This window comes from Neovison vison, chromosome 5 (assembly GCF_020171115.1).
Source record: "Neovison vison isolate M4711 chromosome 5, ASM_NN_V1, whole genome shotgun sequence".
In the NCBI taxonomy this organism is placed as follows: Eukaryota; Metazoa; Chordata; class Mammalia; order Carnivora; family Mustelidae; genus Neogale; species Neogale vison.
In genome coordinates, this window is record NC_058095.1 from 23248818 (window position 1) to 23263516 (window position 14699).

General features: G+C 57.9%; 1 protein-coding gene across 1 annotated transcript in view; it reads left to right on the plus strand.

Annotated features, from left to right (window-relative positions):
* The first annotated feature begins 2040 nt into the window (after positions 1-2040).
* Positions 2041-14699, plus strand: part of SRCIN1 (SRC kinase signaling inhibitor 1) — a 43217-nt gene continuing 30558 nt past the window's right edge. The window contains exons 1-2 of the mRNA XM_044248125.1: positions 2041-2337; positions 12246-12266. Of these exons, the coding sequence (XP_044104060.1) occupies positions 2059-2337; positions 12246-12266 (300 nt within the window). The 5' untranslated portion in view covers positions 2041-2058. The remainder of the gene's footprint in view (positions 2338-12245; positions 12267-14699) is intronic.

Sequence of the window (14699 nt, forward strand, 5' to 3'; positions counted from 1 at the left end):
GTTGGATTGGGTCTGTGGGGTTTTCCTGATCTTTATGAAAGTAAAGGCATAAATATTAAACTGCGAAACCGTGTTCCTCCCAAGGTCTTGTGTATCTGGACCTCACTTTGAGGAGCATGCCAGAGGGGGTGACTGCAGTGAGAGGGACAGATGCCTGGGGTGGGGCACAGTAGGGACCCCAGACCCAGCGTCAGGCTGGGGAGGGAGCAGATGAACAGAGATGAGCACCTAGTGCCCCGTGGTGTTGCCATTGTTCTGTCAATAGATGTTGTTGAGAAAGTGTGGTGGGAGGGCAGGAGGCCAAGCTAATAGATACTGGGGCCAGATCTAGCCTCTACTAGTCACTGTGGCTTTGGGCATGTCCCCGGACTTCTCCAACCTCGGCAGTTCCATCTCTGAAATGCGGCCACAGTGATACCCGCCCCCCGCCAAAGGGTGTTGATGGCCATGTTGATGGCAGTCAATCAGGCCTTTGAAAGCCATGGAAGGCTTCTGTCTGTGGAAGCCCTTCTTCCCTTAGTTTTGGTGGCAGGTGTTAGGTCCTCAAAGGTTCTGTCCCCCAGATCTACATGCCTCAACCACAACCTTGGGAGGAGTGTGGGTATGTGTGTTCTTGTTGGGTGAGGGATGGTTTTTCCTGAAATGTGGCTGAATCTCTTCTTTCCTCCTGCGGTGCGCAGTGGCTGTGTGGAGGAAGGGGGCCAATGGGGCGTGGCATCTGGATGGAACATGGCTGGATCCCAGAATCCCTAGCCTCCTCTTCTTTGCCCCAACTGGCCCCGCGAGTCAGCCCCTGTGGGGGGGTACACTTGTCTGCAGCAGTGCCTGACAGCCCTGGATCTAGGCTATATGTGGGGGGCGTGGCCTGGAGACTGGTGGATGGTGGGGCTGGGGTATTCCTGGGAGACTGCGTTTGCCTCCTAGTTGGGAGCCCCTTGGCATCTGGTACGGGTGTCATTCTGGAAGCGCTGTGCCCTTCTGGGCTGTGAAAAGTCATCTTCGAGGCTGGAAGGTGGGAAACAGCAAGGCTCGGCCAGGAGTGGGGCAGGATGGGACCAGGAGCTCAGGGATGGTGGCCATATGGGAAAAGGATTCAGAATTCCGTGTGGGGACCTCAACCCCCGGCCTTCTCTTTTTTTCTGCTTCTGTACTGTCCTTTGTCCCCTGTGCTTCCCTTAAAGGTCTTGAACTTGTGCGTATGTGTGTGTGTGTTGGGAAGGGAGACTGAGGGGTGGGAGGGCCGGGGGAGGGGAGGGCTTGAGCTGTTCTGTCTGCTTTCTTTCTCCTTTGAGTTTGTCCCCAACCCATCTCTCTCTCACTGTCCTCTCTGTGCCCAGTCTCCCCTGTCTGTCCATCTGTCTGTCTCCGGGGAGGGAGGGAAAGAGAGGGTCCCATGCCCCAGACCCTGGGCCTCCAACTCCTTGCCATCATTACTCCTGCCCCCAGTATCCTAGTCCCGACCCTTTTCCAAGCCAATCCCTAGCCTTTAGGACGAGTGTGTCCTGGGCATGCTAGTCTGAAGGAGGAAGCTAGGGTCTCTCCCCTCCCCCGCCAACCCCCCGCCCCCCAACACACACACCCCCCTCTTCTTAGAGGATGCTCATGAAAGGAAGACTGGGCAGGCTCCTTCGCACATCTTTCAGGAACCATTTAAAGGAAACGCCCCTTCCCTAACCTGTTCACACCAGCTGTGGGAAGGAGGCAAGGGATGAACGGCTCCAGGTGTTCAAGACCCCTGGTTCCAGGCTTTCCTTGGCCTCAAAAAACAGCCGCTCACCTGCAGTCGTTACCTTTCCAAACGCACCCAAAGAAGAGCACGAAGCCAGGCCCCGCCCTTACCCCCAACTTCCTTGGAGCCCTCCCACTTCGGTCCCCAAGTCAGGAGCCCCGTTCTGGTCTCAGCCCCCCGGAGCCTCTTGCCCCGCCTTAGGCCTGCCCCTCCCCTCAGTGACACGGCCCCAACCCGGTGAGGGCTGGGCAGCCCCAGGCGCCGGGCGCCCCGTGACCCCGCCGTGCCCCCTCTCCCCTCTCGCAGATCCGGAGCGGAGCAGCCCCCCCATGCTGTCTGCGGACGATGCAGAGTACCCGCGGGAGTACCGGACCCTGGGGGGCGGGAGCGGCGCGGGCGGCGGGGGCCGGCGCTTCTCCAACGTGGGGCTGGTGCACACGTCCGAGCGGCGGCACACGGTGATCGCAGCCCAGAGCCTGGAGGCGCTCAGCGGCCTCCAGAAGGCGGATGCCGACCGCAAGCGCGATGCCTTCATGGACCACCTGAAGAACAAGTACCCCCAACACGCCCTGGCCCTGCGGGGTCAGCCCGACAGGATGCGAGAGCAGGTGAGTGGGGGGCCCCCGCTGTGGGCCGGAGAGGGGTCTGGCCCCGTGCTCCCCTGCCCCCGGGGCTCTGTTTCGGTGCGGCATCAGAGGAGAGAGCTGGAAAGAGGGTGGAGGGACTTTTCTGGAGCTTGGGGAGGAAGCGGATGGGGGCTCAGCCTGCAGACCTCTGTGTGCAGTCCCGCAGTTGGGAGCACTGGCTGGAGCAGAGGGGCAGAGGGGCGTCGGACCGGACTGAGGCGTGGGAAATTTGTCTCGGCGGCCAAAGAAGTGGTGGGGAGGGGGAGGGGACAGTCCTGGGGACTGGCTGTTCGGAGCCTGAAAATCCATCCCTCCTGGAGTTGAGACCACCCCGGGGGGACACCTCTGTGACTGGCCTCCTTGGGAGCCTCAGTAGGCTGGATCTGCTGTGCCCCCAGCTGCTGTAAGAACAGAGCCCAGAATTCCTGGGGCCTTTTGCCTTGTCTCCTCCCTCCATGTCTCCTCCTCCCTTCCCCCCAAGACTCACTGTGTGACTTTGAGCTAGAGGCTGCCTTGGTTTCTCTTCTGCCATCAGAAAGGCTATAGAGGAGCCCGGGTGCCTGCTTCTGGACCTGGGCCTGCCTCCTCCTATCTGGGTGGGAAGCTTCCCTTGTAAACCTCTCCCAGATCCTTGGGTTCCTGAATGCACCTCTCCATCCACGTATGACTTTGTCTGTAGGAAAGTTCTTTCTTGGGACAAGCCTTTTGCCTACAGTCCCACATTGGCAAGATGCCTTGATGGCTGCGGAGACCCAGGCCTTGTTCTCTCCAGGAGAAGCGGAGGAGGGGAGGGTGGTACATCCCATCCACACTATTTCACTCGGGCCTGGGGGTGTTCCACACCTGTCTTGCTCCATACCCCTTACCAGATGCTGCTGGATGTGGCTGGGAAAGGGGAAGTGTGTCCCAACTCCCATTGTCACAACAGGGAACAAGGACACATTGGCGCACCCCTCGCCCCATGTCACCTTCAGTTCTGTCTTGCTTTTGCCTTTTCCCAGCTTCTGAGTCCTCCTGGGAGCAGAGTTCTGATCGGAATAAGGGAGAATTGTAGATGGACATATGGCTCTCACCCTCAGGGAGCCCCTCTCCGTGGGTTCCCTCTGAGTGCTCTGGCTTGGGAGGAGGGAGCAGGGACATTTGTGATCTGGAGCCTGTGAAAGAATGGTTACGCTTAAGTAGGAGGGGCACAGTCAGTTGGGAGAAGGTTTAGAGAGGGAGAGACCAGGTAGGCAAGCCTGGTCAGGGAAGGCTTCCTGGAGGAAGAGGTACCTAAACCAGGCTTAGAAGGATGAAAAGGGTCTGAACAGGCATTGAGGAAAGAATGCTGTTTTAGAAGCTGGGAAGATGGGAGGTGAGCATGGTCCTGAGTCGGTTTGGGGCTGGGTACAGAGGCCCACCCGGCTGGTGGTGAAGGCTCGGGGTGGGAGGCATTGGGAGATGTGGGGACAGACCAGAAAAGTGGGGTCAGATGGTGGCAGCTAGGAGGGCTGTGGTTGTTTCTGGATGGTGAATAGGAGGGAGCAATGGGGGGCTGGAGGCAGGGGAGGAGAGGGATAAGAGAGTAGGTTAGGGAGGACGAAGGGAAAGGGATGGGAGATTGGAAGGAAGACTGAGCAAGGTTTGTTTGCTGCCTGGACCAAGGAGCCAAAGAAAACCTGGGCAGCAGGGAGATGTTGGTGTCTTGGGGAGAAATAGGGGGTGGGGAGGAAACATTTGGAGGATGGGACACAGGAATATGGGAGGCGAGTTTGCAGAGCAGGGATAATGTTCGCCGGGATGTCCATTAGGCGTGCCATGTATATAGCCCAGGACTCTGAAGGGACAACAGGATCAGGAGGAGACTGAGCGTGCGGATTGAGGGACCCAGGGCATAAGTGTGGCCGCCAGGGCAGAATGGTCTGAGAAGGGAGAGGGCCACAACAGTGGCAAGGAGGAACCAGGAACATTCTCTCCATCAGGAGGAAGAGGAGAAAGGTCCAGGAGGAGGACCACTTGCACTTCCGAAGTTGGTGGGGAGGGGAGTGAGGGGGGGAGAGAGAGAAACAGCCATCGGGACTGTCTGGGATCTGTGGGTCCAGAAGGCTCCCCTCATCTCTCATGGTATGGCAAGGTAATGGATGGTTTCAGGTGTTGAGGAAACTGGAGGTGGCGAATGAGCACGACCTGGGGCTCAGATTGGTCTGGGAGGTTTGGCCATAAAAAGGTGAAGACAGCAGGTGTGATGGCCTCCAGGGGCAGTGGGCCTGAGAGGGAAGGTGTGGGTGTGTTGGAGGGCCTCAGATGTGTCTGGCATGGTCGCTGACACAGATAGGCACTCAGCAAATACTTAGGAGAGTATGAGAAGAGCGACTCGCTCACAAATTCATTCCTTTGTTCATTGACTCATTCATTCCCTCCAGTAGAGTGTGAGTGGGTAGGACCTACAGCCGGTTCCCTGACCGGGGAGGACTGGGTACCTAAGGGTAGGGCCAGCGGGGTGAATGGCTGTGGAATGAATGAAGATGAATGAATTTGGGGATGTTGAGTCGGGAGAGGACCATGGGGAAAATCAGAGGGTGATGGGTTTCAAGCCTTAGGTGTGGTGTGGCCCTGGGGTGGGAGATGGCAGGAAAGAACGAGGTGCTGTCAGAACAGAGGCCCGTGGGGATGAGGACCCCTGCGGAATGGTTCCCCGTCTTTGTGAAGTAGGCGGTGACCTCTTCGGTGCGGAGGTAATGAGGAGCCGGAGGAGCAGACATGCGGAGATTGGTTCCCTGGCCTAGTGTATAGGGAGGCAGTCAAGAAGTGAAGAAAAGGAATTCAGGAGTATCTGATGGAAGGGGGACTTTTCCCGGGCTCAGGGAGCCCCAGTCAGACAGAAAAGGAACATCCAGAAACAGACCAGGGGCTCTAGTTGAGAGATCCAGGCTCGGGAAGGGACTAGCCAGTGTTGCAAGGTCCCTCTGGGGTGTGAGCTCTGTGCCAAAGCTTGCCCCAGGAATGTCCCTCCTCACCCCATCACAGTCTCCCAGCGGCTCCTGCCCGCTCCCCCTAATGGGGTGTCCCCCCCTTCGCACACACAGGTTGGCGGCTGGACCGTGGACCCCGTGTGCCTCCTCAGCTCCCTCTGCTCCCACCTCCATGGCGACTCCGCCCCCTCCGGGGCTGGCCAGCCGGCCCAGGTGAGTCACCCACTGCCCCCACGCCCCCCAAACCCCTGGCGGAGTTTGGCTTTGAAGAAGACGTTTTTTTGGAGGGGGGATATCTAGGATTTTAATTTTGCATCCCTTTCTCTTATACAGGAGCCCCCCATTTCAGGAGACTCCTATGACTTATACTCTCCCCTGATTGTCTAATTCCCACCACTACCTCTCCAAAGGTTTGGCTTTGGGGAAGGGATTTTTTGAGGGGGAATACTCAGGTTTTGAAAAAAAATTTTTTGGATTCTTTTTTTTTTTTTTTCTTTTCTCCTTTAAACTGGAGTACCTGTTCCACCCCTCATCCCATCAGTTTTCAGGAGACTCTTACGCTCTGTACTCTGTTCCCACCTGCCCCTGCCACAGACCACTTCACTCCCATATCTGCCCGCCCCCACACTACCTTTCCATCTCTGAGAGACCCAGCCTTCCCCTCAGGTCTTACCATCAGGAAGTTCTTCACAATGTCTATCACCCTTCTTGGTAGGTTCAAGGCTCAGTTTCCTTTTTTTTTTTTTTTTTTTTTTTTAAGATTTTATTTATTTGACAGAGACAGAGATCACAAGTAGGCAGAGAGAGGAGGAAGCAGGCTCCCTGCTGAGCAGAGAGCCCCCCATGCGGGCTCGATCCCAGGACCCTGAGATCATGACCTGAGCTGAAGGCAGAGGGTTTAACCCACTGAGCTGCCCAGGCAACCCAATTAGTTTCCAGTTTTTAAGAGGACTTTGGCATCTAGCCATTTGTTCTGAATTTGTTTCCTGATTCCTCACCAAGCCTCAGTTTCCCCTAGTGGGAAGACAGATCTCAGCTGAGAGAGGGGCACACTTATGCAAGGCTTGGACTCACAGCTCAGGCCTGGACATTGTCACCGGAGAAAAAATGGCATCAGGGGCCCCAACAGGGAGGAAGGACCAGAGAGTATGATTGCAGCCGGTGGGGAGGGGGAGACACCCTGAGGGTGGCCTTGGCTTGAGGGTGCTCAGCTGTAGGAGGCAGAGGAGATGGAGAAATGGGGAATCCAAGGGGTGGCATGGGTACCAGTTTCACAGCCTCATACACCCTGCTGCCCCTGGGGAGGGGCGACAAGGACAGGCTTTTTCAAGATTTAGAAGGAAAGACGTGACACCCTAGGAGAGGACAAGGCTCCAGAGCACGGATGTTTTAGTGGAGTGTAACTCGAGTCTGGCAGCAGACTGGCACGCTTGGCATCACCCACAGGGCATTCCGCCCACTTCCCTTCCTGGCTTTTAGCCCCATCTTGACGGCACCTCGGGGAACAAAGATGTGTCTGCCCTCCAGGGCTGGATGGCAAATGGGAAGGACTTGTCTTGAGTGGCCAAGTGCACGTGGAAACCAAAAGGGGTCCGGGACAGGGATGGTGACGGGGCAGCAGGTATGGTGTGCCTGTGGCAGACGGAGGCTCTCTTGGCACTAGACATGGTGGGGGTGACAGATAAAAGGGAGGATGAGCTTGGTGAGCTCAGTTGTCCCAGGTCATGGGGCTCTAGGCCTGTCTGCATCCGGGATTTGCTCTGATGGAGGAAATTCCATACAGGTTTGAGGAGATCCTGACCCCAGGGCTTTGTGATTCAGAGGAAAGTGGCCACTCATAGGTTCTTGTCATCACTTGCTGCTTGGTGCTTATCACACTGCTCCATGGCTGAGTCGGAGGCTCCTTTATGTAAAGGGCAGGATCAGAGAGGGTCAGCAAATACCAGAGTTGCACAGCGGAGCAGGATCAGAGGCTACCAGGGAAGCTCAGGAGTCCTAGGCCTCCCAGACTTGGCTGGGAATTGAGTCACAGGAGAGCTGAGTAGGGCAGCGGTGCCCCCTGAGACCCTGATGGGGAGAGGCTATGATCTCGGAGGGTCACAGGTCGGGAGACAGACCATTTATTTTCCTCCCCCCAAAGCCTAGGCCAGACCTTTGGGAGTGGGAGGCTGAAGAGGACCCTGGGAGAGGATCAGAGGCTAGACTCCAAGCCGCAGCCCCTCCCCCGTTTCCACCAGTCCGCCTAACCTCCCTCCCTCCTTCTGCAACCCGAGTCCCGGGCGGCGGGCCGGCGTATCGGGTGACCGCGGCGACGCAGCCACCAGCCTCCGCCGATCCGCGGCGGGGCTGCGCCGACGGGGCCGCGCCGGGGGAGGGGGCCGGAGAGAGGATGTGCTCGGCGGCGCGCCGCGCAGCGCCAGGTGGAGTCGCGGTTACCGGGGCGACCGGGGCCCGGGCCGGCTCGGCAGCGGCGGCGGCTCTCGCATTGCAGCAAAGGGCACCGGCGGCGGCGGCGGCGGCTGCGGAGGCGGCCGGGGGAGGGGAGAGCCCGGGCGGGTGGGAGTAGGGGGCCGCCCTCCCTCCCCCGCCCGACGCGGGACCCGGGGCTGGGGGCCCCGCGCATGCACCTGTGGCCGCAGGTAAGGAGGAGCGGCTGCGGGGGCCAGGGCTGCCGCCTGGGGTTCCGCGGCCGGCGGGGCACAGAGATGGGGCCAGCTCCGCGGCTCGGGGGGGCGGTCCGGGAGTAGGAGGCGCGCAGGCCGTTGCGGTTCCCAGTCCCCGAGAAACGCCCCCTCCCTTCCCCCATCGCGTTCGCCACCTTCCGCGTGGGCCGCCCCCCTCAATGCGACGGGCGTCCCCTCCCCCAACCTCGGAAAGTCATGACCTTCCTGGGGTGCGCCCTTGCCCCTGGGGCCGCGCGGATCCCGCAGAGCCCCCCTTCCCACCACACTCTCTGCATTGGGGAAGGGTAGGAGGGGAGGGTGTCGCTGGACACTCCCGGGGGGAGGGTCACGCGTGTGCGTCGAGGTGGGAGGCGGGCCACGCGGGGGCACGTTAGGTAGCCCCAGCCTAGGGGGCGGCTGTTTACGTGGACGTGTGTTCACAGGAGTTGAGAGGTGGGTGTGTGCGCCCGTGCATGCGGAGCTAGGGGATTCAGGAGCGGGAGGGGCGACCCATTCGGTTGTCCTCCCTTCCTGGAGGATGCGTCGTCGGGGCTCGGGGTCAAGGAGGGGTCATGCCATTCACCTAGCCTACTGGGGACGTCTGCCCCGAGGAGGGAAGAGACTCCGTGGACTGCGCTGCGATTCCCAGGGGGCACGGCCCCGCCCCTCCCAGGGCTCGCCCCTGGGAGAAAAGGATCAGCTGCAGGGGGCGGGGAGAACCCCACGAAGGGCACTTAGGGTGGGGAAGGGCGGGGGTTAACTCCTCAGCCCGAGGAGGAAAGAAGCTATTTCCTTTTCTCACCAGGGAGTTTAAGGACTCCCTGGCCTTGCTTTCTTGGGTCTCTGAGAAGCTCCCCATCCCTCATTTCTGAAACTCCTAGAGAGCTTCCACATCAAATCCTTTAGAACACCTCATTTTGCCCTCTGCTCCTGGAATACTCTTTCCTACAAGTGATTACCCTTGGCAAGGGCTCTCCCATTCATACCTTTTTTTCTACCTTCCCATGGTCCTCTGGGAAGGGGAGACCCCTCTTTGAGTATGGGGGGTACTGGAGGTGTTTGGGGCAGGGTTCAGGGGCCAAACCTCTCTTGGGCCCTTCTTGCCCTTTCCCCTCCTTCCAGGGGGTTCCTGGTGCTGGGAAACTCCAGGACCGGAGCCAGACAAAAGTATTTAGAGACAAACCCCCTCCTCCTGTGGGCTGGTCCTATGTCCTTCACATCGGTTCCTGATCAAATATTTGTTGAGGGCCTATTACATACCCGGGCATTGCGGTAGGTACACAAGAGGAACAGACCACCTGGTCAAGGGTGAGGAGGTTGGATGGGGACAATCTCATCTTAGCAAACCGGGAGGAGCCCTCTGCTCTCAGTGAGCCCAGGCTGTCCCCTGGAAAGAGACAGAGACAGAGGTTGAAAGATATTCCTAAGGACTTCTCCCCACTATCTTTCCTCCCCCCACCCCCACCGCCCCGTCCCTCCCTCACAAGGACACTGAGTTGCCAGGAGACTATGTGTCTCATTCCTGGTGGGAATCTTTCCTCCTGCTTTCCAGAGAGGCAGAGGGTGCTAGGATCTACTCAGTGTGCTTTATGGGCTGGAGCCCAAAGTCTCCGAAGTCTGATCTCAGGCTCACCCCACTTTGCCGAGCACAAATGCCGCGACTCTCCCACTGTTACCCTCTAGGGGAGGGTGCCTGGCTTTCCCGTGGCTCTGAGGCTACCCAGTCCTCTCCCCTGTCTCCGGCTAGTGACCCGTCCTGTCTCGGGCTGACAGCCCAGCCTCAGGAGTCTGAGGCAGGCCCAGGCTCAGGGCACAGCTAGTGTGACTGTGACCAGGCCCCAAGAGGCCCAAGGTGGCTTCAGTCATCCGTATATCCTGAGTCCTATGTGTTGACCCTGGGGGCTGGGTGGGGGTGGGGGATCTTCTGCCTCTTGAATCAGGAGTGAACCTACCTAACGCCTGATGTCTGGGGTATCATTGGCATGGGACAGTCGCTGTCGCTGAGATGGCCAGAGGCACTGTGACCCGGCTAGTGGAGGGGAGGAGGGATGAGACTTTTTCTCTGTGTGTATACTGTGTGGGTATGTTTTGTGTGTTTCTGCAGCTGGATATGTGCGTGTGTGTGTGTGTGTGTACATATGTGTGAATGGTATCCACGTCTCTGTGCATTTCTGTGACTCTGGGGGAGGCTGGCAGGGGTGTGAATGGTACCCGTGTTTCTGTGAGCAGAGTCGGAGTGTATGTGAGCAAGTCAGGGGCCAGGGCCGGTGCATGTTTGTGCATGAGCAGGGCTGCTTGCTGTATGAAAATCTCTTCTCTGAGCTTCCGGGGTGGCTTCTGACCATGGAGGGCTTCTTTCCAAGTGCTTGTGTCCCTTTGTGAGTGTGTCTTGGTTGTTCTGGGCAGTACCTCCGGCCGTATCCTTATCTGAGGATGTCTGAGAGTCTGTGCTCAGCGTGGGGCCTGTGTGTTCCGGGGCGCTGGTTGGGGGTCCCAGTGTGTACACGGTATAATGGTGATAGTAGGTAAGGGACAGCGGCCTTCTCTGCAGAGCCGTCCATCACTGCCGGGCCTGCAGACAGGACTGTCAGCATAAACCTGTGCCCTCTGCCTGACTCTGTCTGCCCCAGGTGTGTCCACTCCCTCTGCTACCCCTCCCCTTCCCAAGGCCACAGGCAGCTGTGGCGAGAGCCTTCGACTCCAGCCTCTTGCCTGCCCTCCCCTCAGCCCCCGTGGGCATCCCCTGACACCCATGGGGGTGGCATGTGTCCAGAGATTGTTCTAGGCACTGGTTAGGGCACAGATCTTGCTGCCCCTTCCCTTGCCTGGCATGTTATTATCTTTTGTGTCTCTTGAAGTCAATGCTAGCACAGGGGGGTGGGGGAGAGGTGGGAATTGAGGCTCAGATGGGGATGGCGCTGGTAAGTGAACCTCTCCACCCCAGCCCAAGCCTGGCATCACCCCCAGCCTACAAGTCTAACTCTGGTAAACCCTCCAACCCAGCAGGGCCCCTCGACTCCACCCCTGTCCAACTCCTCTCTGTCCCAAAAGCGTTCAGGTGGCCCAGGACACCCCTCTGTGATGTCCTTCCCCTGTCAGGGACCCTCAGGGTCCCTCTTCTCTGCCAGTGGCTCTGAAGCCTGGGCATTCTGTCTGCTTGTGCCAGGCACCCCAGTGCCAGGCCATCTGCGGCCTCTGTCTTCCTGCTGAGACTGGCACCGGTCAGCAGGGTGCCTACAGCTTTGCCAAGAACCAGCCCAGCCTCTGGGCTCCCTTCCTTGTCCTTAGCCATCTGCAAGGGCTTTCTGGTCTCTAGGGAAGACAGGGTAACCCTAGGTTATAGTGAACAAGGGGCATCTAACGCCCCCTACTCTAGGATGACAGGAAGTCTTCCTCTCTTTCTAGCTGGCTCTAGGACATTGCCCACACTCCTAGTCCCTACAACTCCTCTTGCTTATGCTGGCTCCCCATTCATTGCCCAACATTGTGAAGTGACTGGTACCTGTCCCCTTTGCTCTGTAATGCTGGACCATTGCGTTACACAGACCTCCTGCCCTGGCCTTGGCCGCCAGCCTCCCTCTTCCACTCCCTGCCATACCAGCACCCCCTGGACTCCAGATCTGACCCCACTGTGCTTCACTGAGATGCTTTCTGCCTGTCCACCGCAGCCCACCCAGCTGCCCCCAGCCCCTCTTTGTGGCCCACTCTGCTACTTTCCCAGACCCTGTACCCTAGCCAGATTGGACCAGTGACTATCCCCTCAACACACTCTCTACCCACCTGCCCCAGGGCATTTGCCCATACCATCCCTCTGCTCAACATGCCTTTCCTCTCAATCTCCAGCAGCTCATTTTTCAGGACCCAGCTCAAATGTCACCTCTTCCGGGAAGTTTCCCCTGCCTGTCACCACCAGATGCCCCTTCTCTGACCCCACAGCTCCAGTTCATCTCTGCGGGTGTCTCCTGAGTTCCCTATGTCATGGTCTTCGGCACCTTTCCTACCTGTGATTCTCCAAGTTATGTGACTAGGATGCGTGGCTTGTGAACATCTGGAAGGGCTCTCCCTTGTCCCTGCCAGCAAGTCTGGAGCCTGCCTAGGGCTGGCCCGGGACTCGGTAGAGAACGGGGTGTACCAGGCACTGCTTCTTTCCTGTTCCTGGGAGGGCAGAGGGCCCTGGTCCCAGGGCGGCGCTCAGAGGGTCTCTAACCCACCTTCGTCCCTGCTCTCCCCGCACAGCCCCCCGCATAACCATGTCTTCTCTTATTTCCATCAGCAGCCAAACTACTGGAGTTTCAAGGTCAGTGCGTGTGCCTCTGCTTCCGTGACAAGTGCATGTGCTCTCCTGCCCTGGGCCCTCCCTGCACACGCTTTGGCCAGGGGTGTGCGTCTGCACGGGACCTTCCGGTGGGGGCGGCGGGCTTTGGGGCTGCAGGCTGTGGCTGCTGCTTTGAGAGAGTCTGAGCTCACCTGCCAGGGGTTCGTAGGATCCAGAGTGGGAGTTTGGGCCATCCCTGCTGGGGATCTGGGCTGGGAGTACTTAGTGAGGCTTTCCCACACTGCGGCGGGGAGGGGGTGTGTGTGCATTTGGGAATAAGAGAGGCTGCCTGACAATTACACCCCCCCACAATGCCAAGAGGCTGCTGGCTCTGAGACAGGGACCTGATCCCCATGATCTGGTTGAAGGCCTCTTCTCTGGACTCAGCCTTCATCTTCCAGGGAGGTCTTATGACTCTGCTCGGCCCCTCAACCCTTTCCTACTTGGCACTGTGGGGAGCCAGTCAGTGCCAGGCAAGAGACTCACAGCCCTGAACTCCAAACCCTCTGCCCAAGTGGAGGGCTAAGTTCAGGGATGAGCGCTTGCCTGCCTTCCCAGGACAGTTTGGACAATCCACAGCTGGGGAGCTCTCTGCCCCATCCAAGGGCATCTAGCTGAGTCCTGGGCGAGCACCCCCAAGTACCTCCTCTGCCATCTCTGGCACCCAGGCCCAGAACGGAACCAAATTAGGCTCCTGCTTGTGTCCCAGAGTCTCCGGCCCTCCAACTCCCAGGCTTTGTGATGGGGGTGGGAGGCATCCATCCCCAGCTTCCAAGGTCTCATCCTGCTCCAAGCATCTTACCTGCGAGCATGCGCCCAGAGAGAAGTCCTTGCATCAGAGAAATTATGGAATCATAGACTCAGGATGTCAGGCACACATTTTTGGAGGAAGCAATAGGATGTAACAGCTCAGTGCATGGGCCTGAGAGCCTAATTCCAAATCTGCTGCTAACTCGCTGGGGGATCTGGGGTAAATGGCATGATCCCCTGGGCCTCAGTTTCTCCTCTGTAAAATGGAACAACAATGTCTGCCTCTCAGAGTTGTTGTAAACATAGAAGAGATGAGATACTGCACGTCCTAAACACAGCGCCGGGCTGATGGCGAGCCTTACCCCGCAGCCTCCTTCAGACTGTGTTAGAATCACTGACACTGTCTTGATTCCCAAATCAGAATCACCTTGGGAAATTGTCAGAAATCTTGAACCCCAAGCCCCAATCCCCAGAGATTTGGATTCAGTGAATGTGGGGCCCTGAAAAGAATGTTTTTCCAAAAGCTCCCAAGTGATTCTGTCCCATTCTACAGACAGCCTTTGGGGACCTCAGATCCTCGCCTGACTGTCCCCACTCAAGGTTCCCTCTGCCTGATCTCTGGCGGGAGTCATAGGCTCCTTGCTGGAATTCCTCCCATGCCAGGTGTGCCCTGCCTCTCTAGCAGCTCCTTCCTAGCTTTGGAGAGCTCTGCTTGAATTACTGTTTTATTCTTTTGCCATCTCGCTCGTAGACAGAAGTCCTGGGTGTCTCACTTTTCTCTGCCCTGTTGACTCAGCCCAGGACTGAAGAGAAGTGCTAATGGGCTTTCTCTCTTCTCAAGAGGGTTTTCTACAAAGGCTGTGAGAATGGCAAGGTGCGCAGAGTGCCAGGATGGAGAGTGGAACAAGCAGGGGACAGGGAATGTGGGCATCTCTTCTCCCCGGGGTGGCCTGGACAGGGTCTTACCTTCTCTGCAGTCAGCAGCCCCAAGGCTCCCTGCCCCCACACCCTTCTGGTCCCTGTTCCATCTTCTTCCTGGCACCTCACTTGTGTCCCCTGGCACTGTGGCCACCATCTTCGTTCCTGGCTAGCTGCCTCATTCTGCCAGAATTCTGTGGCTTTTCATCCACATCAGCCTGGCAACCGCTGGCCTTCTGGTTGCCTGGCAACCTCATTGACCACCACACCAGACCTGGTTCCCCACACTGCTCCAGGGCTGAAGGTGACAGAGGCTAGCACTGGTGATCAGCCTAGAGCTGAGCTCCAGGGTCCAATGTCTGGGCACAGGCACCCCTATGTGGGCCTTGTTCCTATGCTGTCTCCTTCCTCCCCAGACCCAAACCCCCTCACTGGTCAAAGCATTGTACTTGACACTGGACTTCCCCCGAGGTCTCCAAACCTGACCTTCTGCATTCCCAAGCCTTTGAGACCACACTGGGGACAGCTGGGCACATTGCCCATCAGCGGAAGACGCTCTCTCTTTTCCAGAGTGCTAACCCAATTGGATCATTAAATTGAGTTAGTATGAAGATGGAGATTAATTAGGGGCTAATCAGGATTTGGGGAATGAGGGAGCAGAGGAGAACAAATGACTCCTTTATAGAGATACTTTTTATTTTTTTTAACTATAAAAGTGATATATTCTGATTGTGCAAAATTCACCCA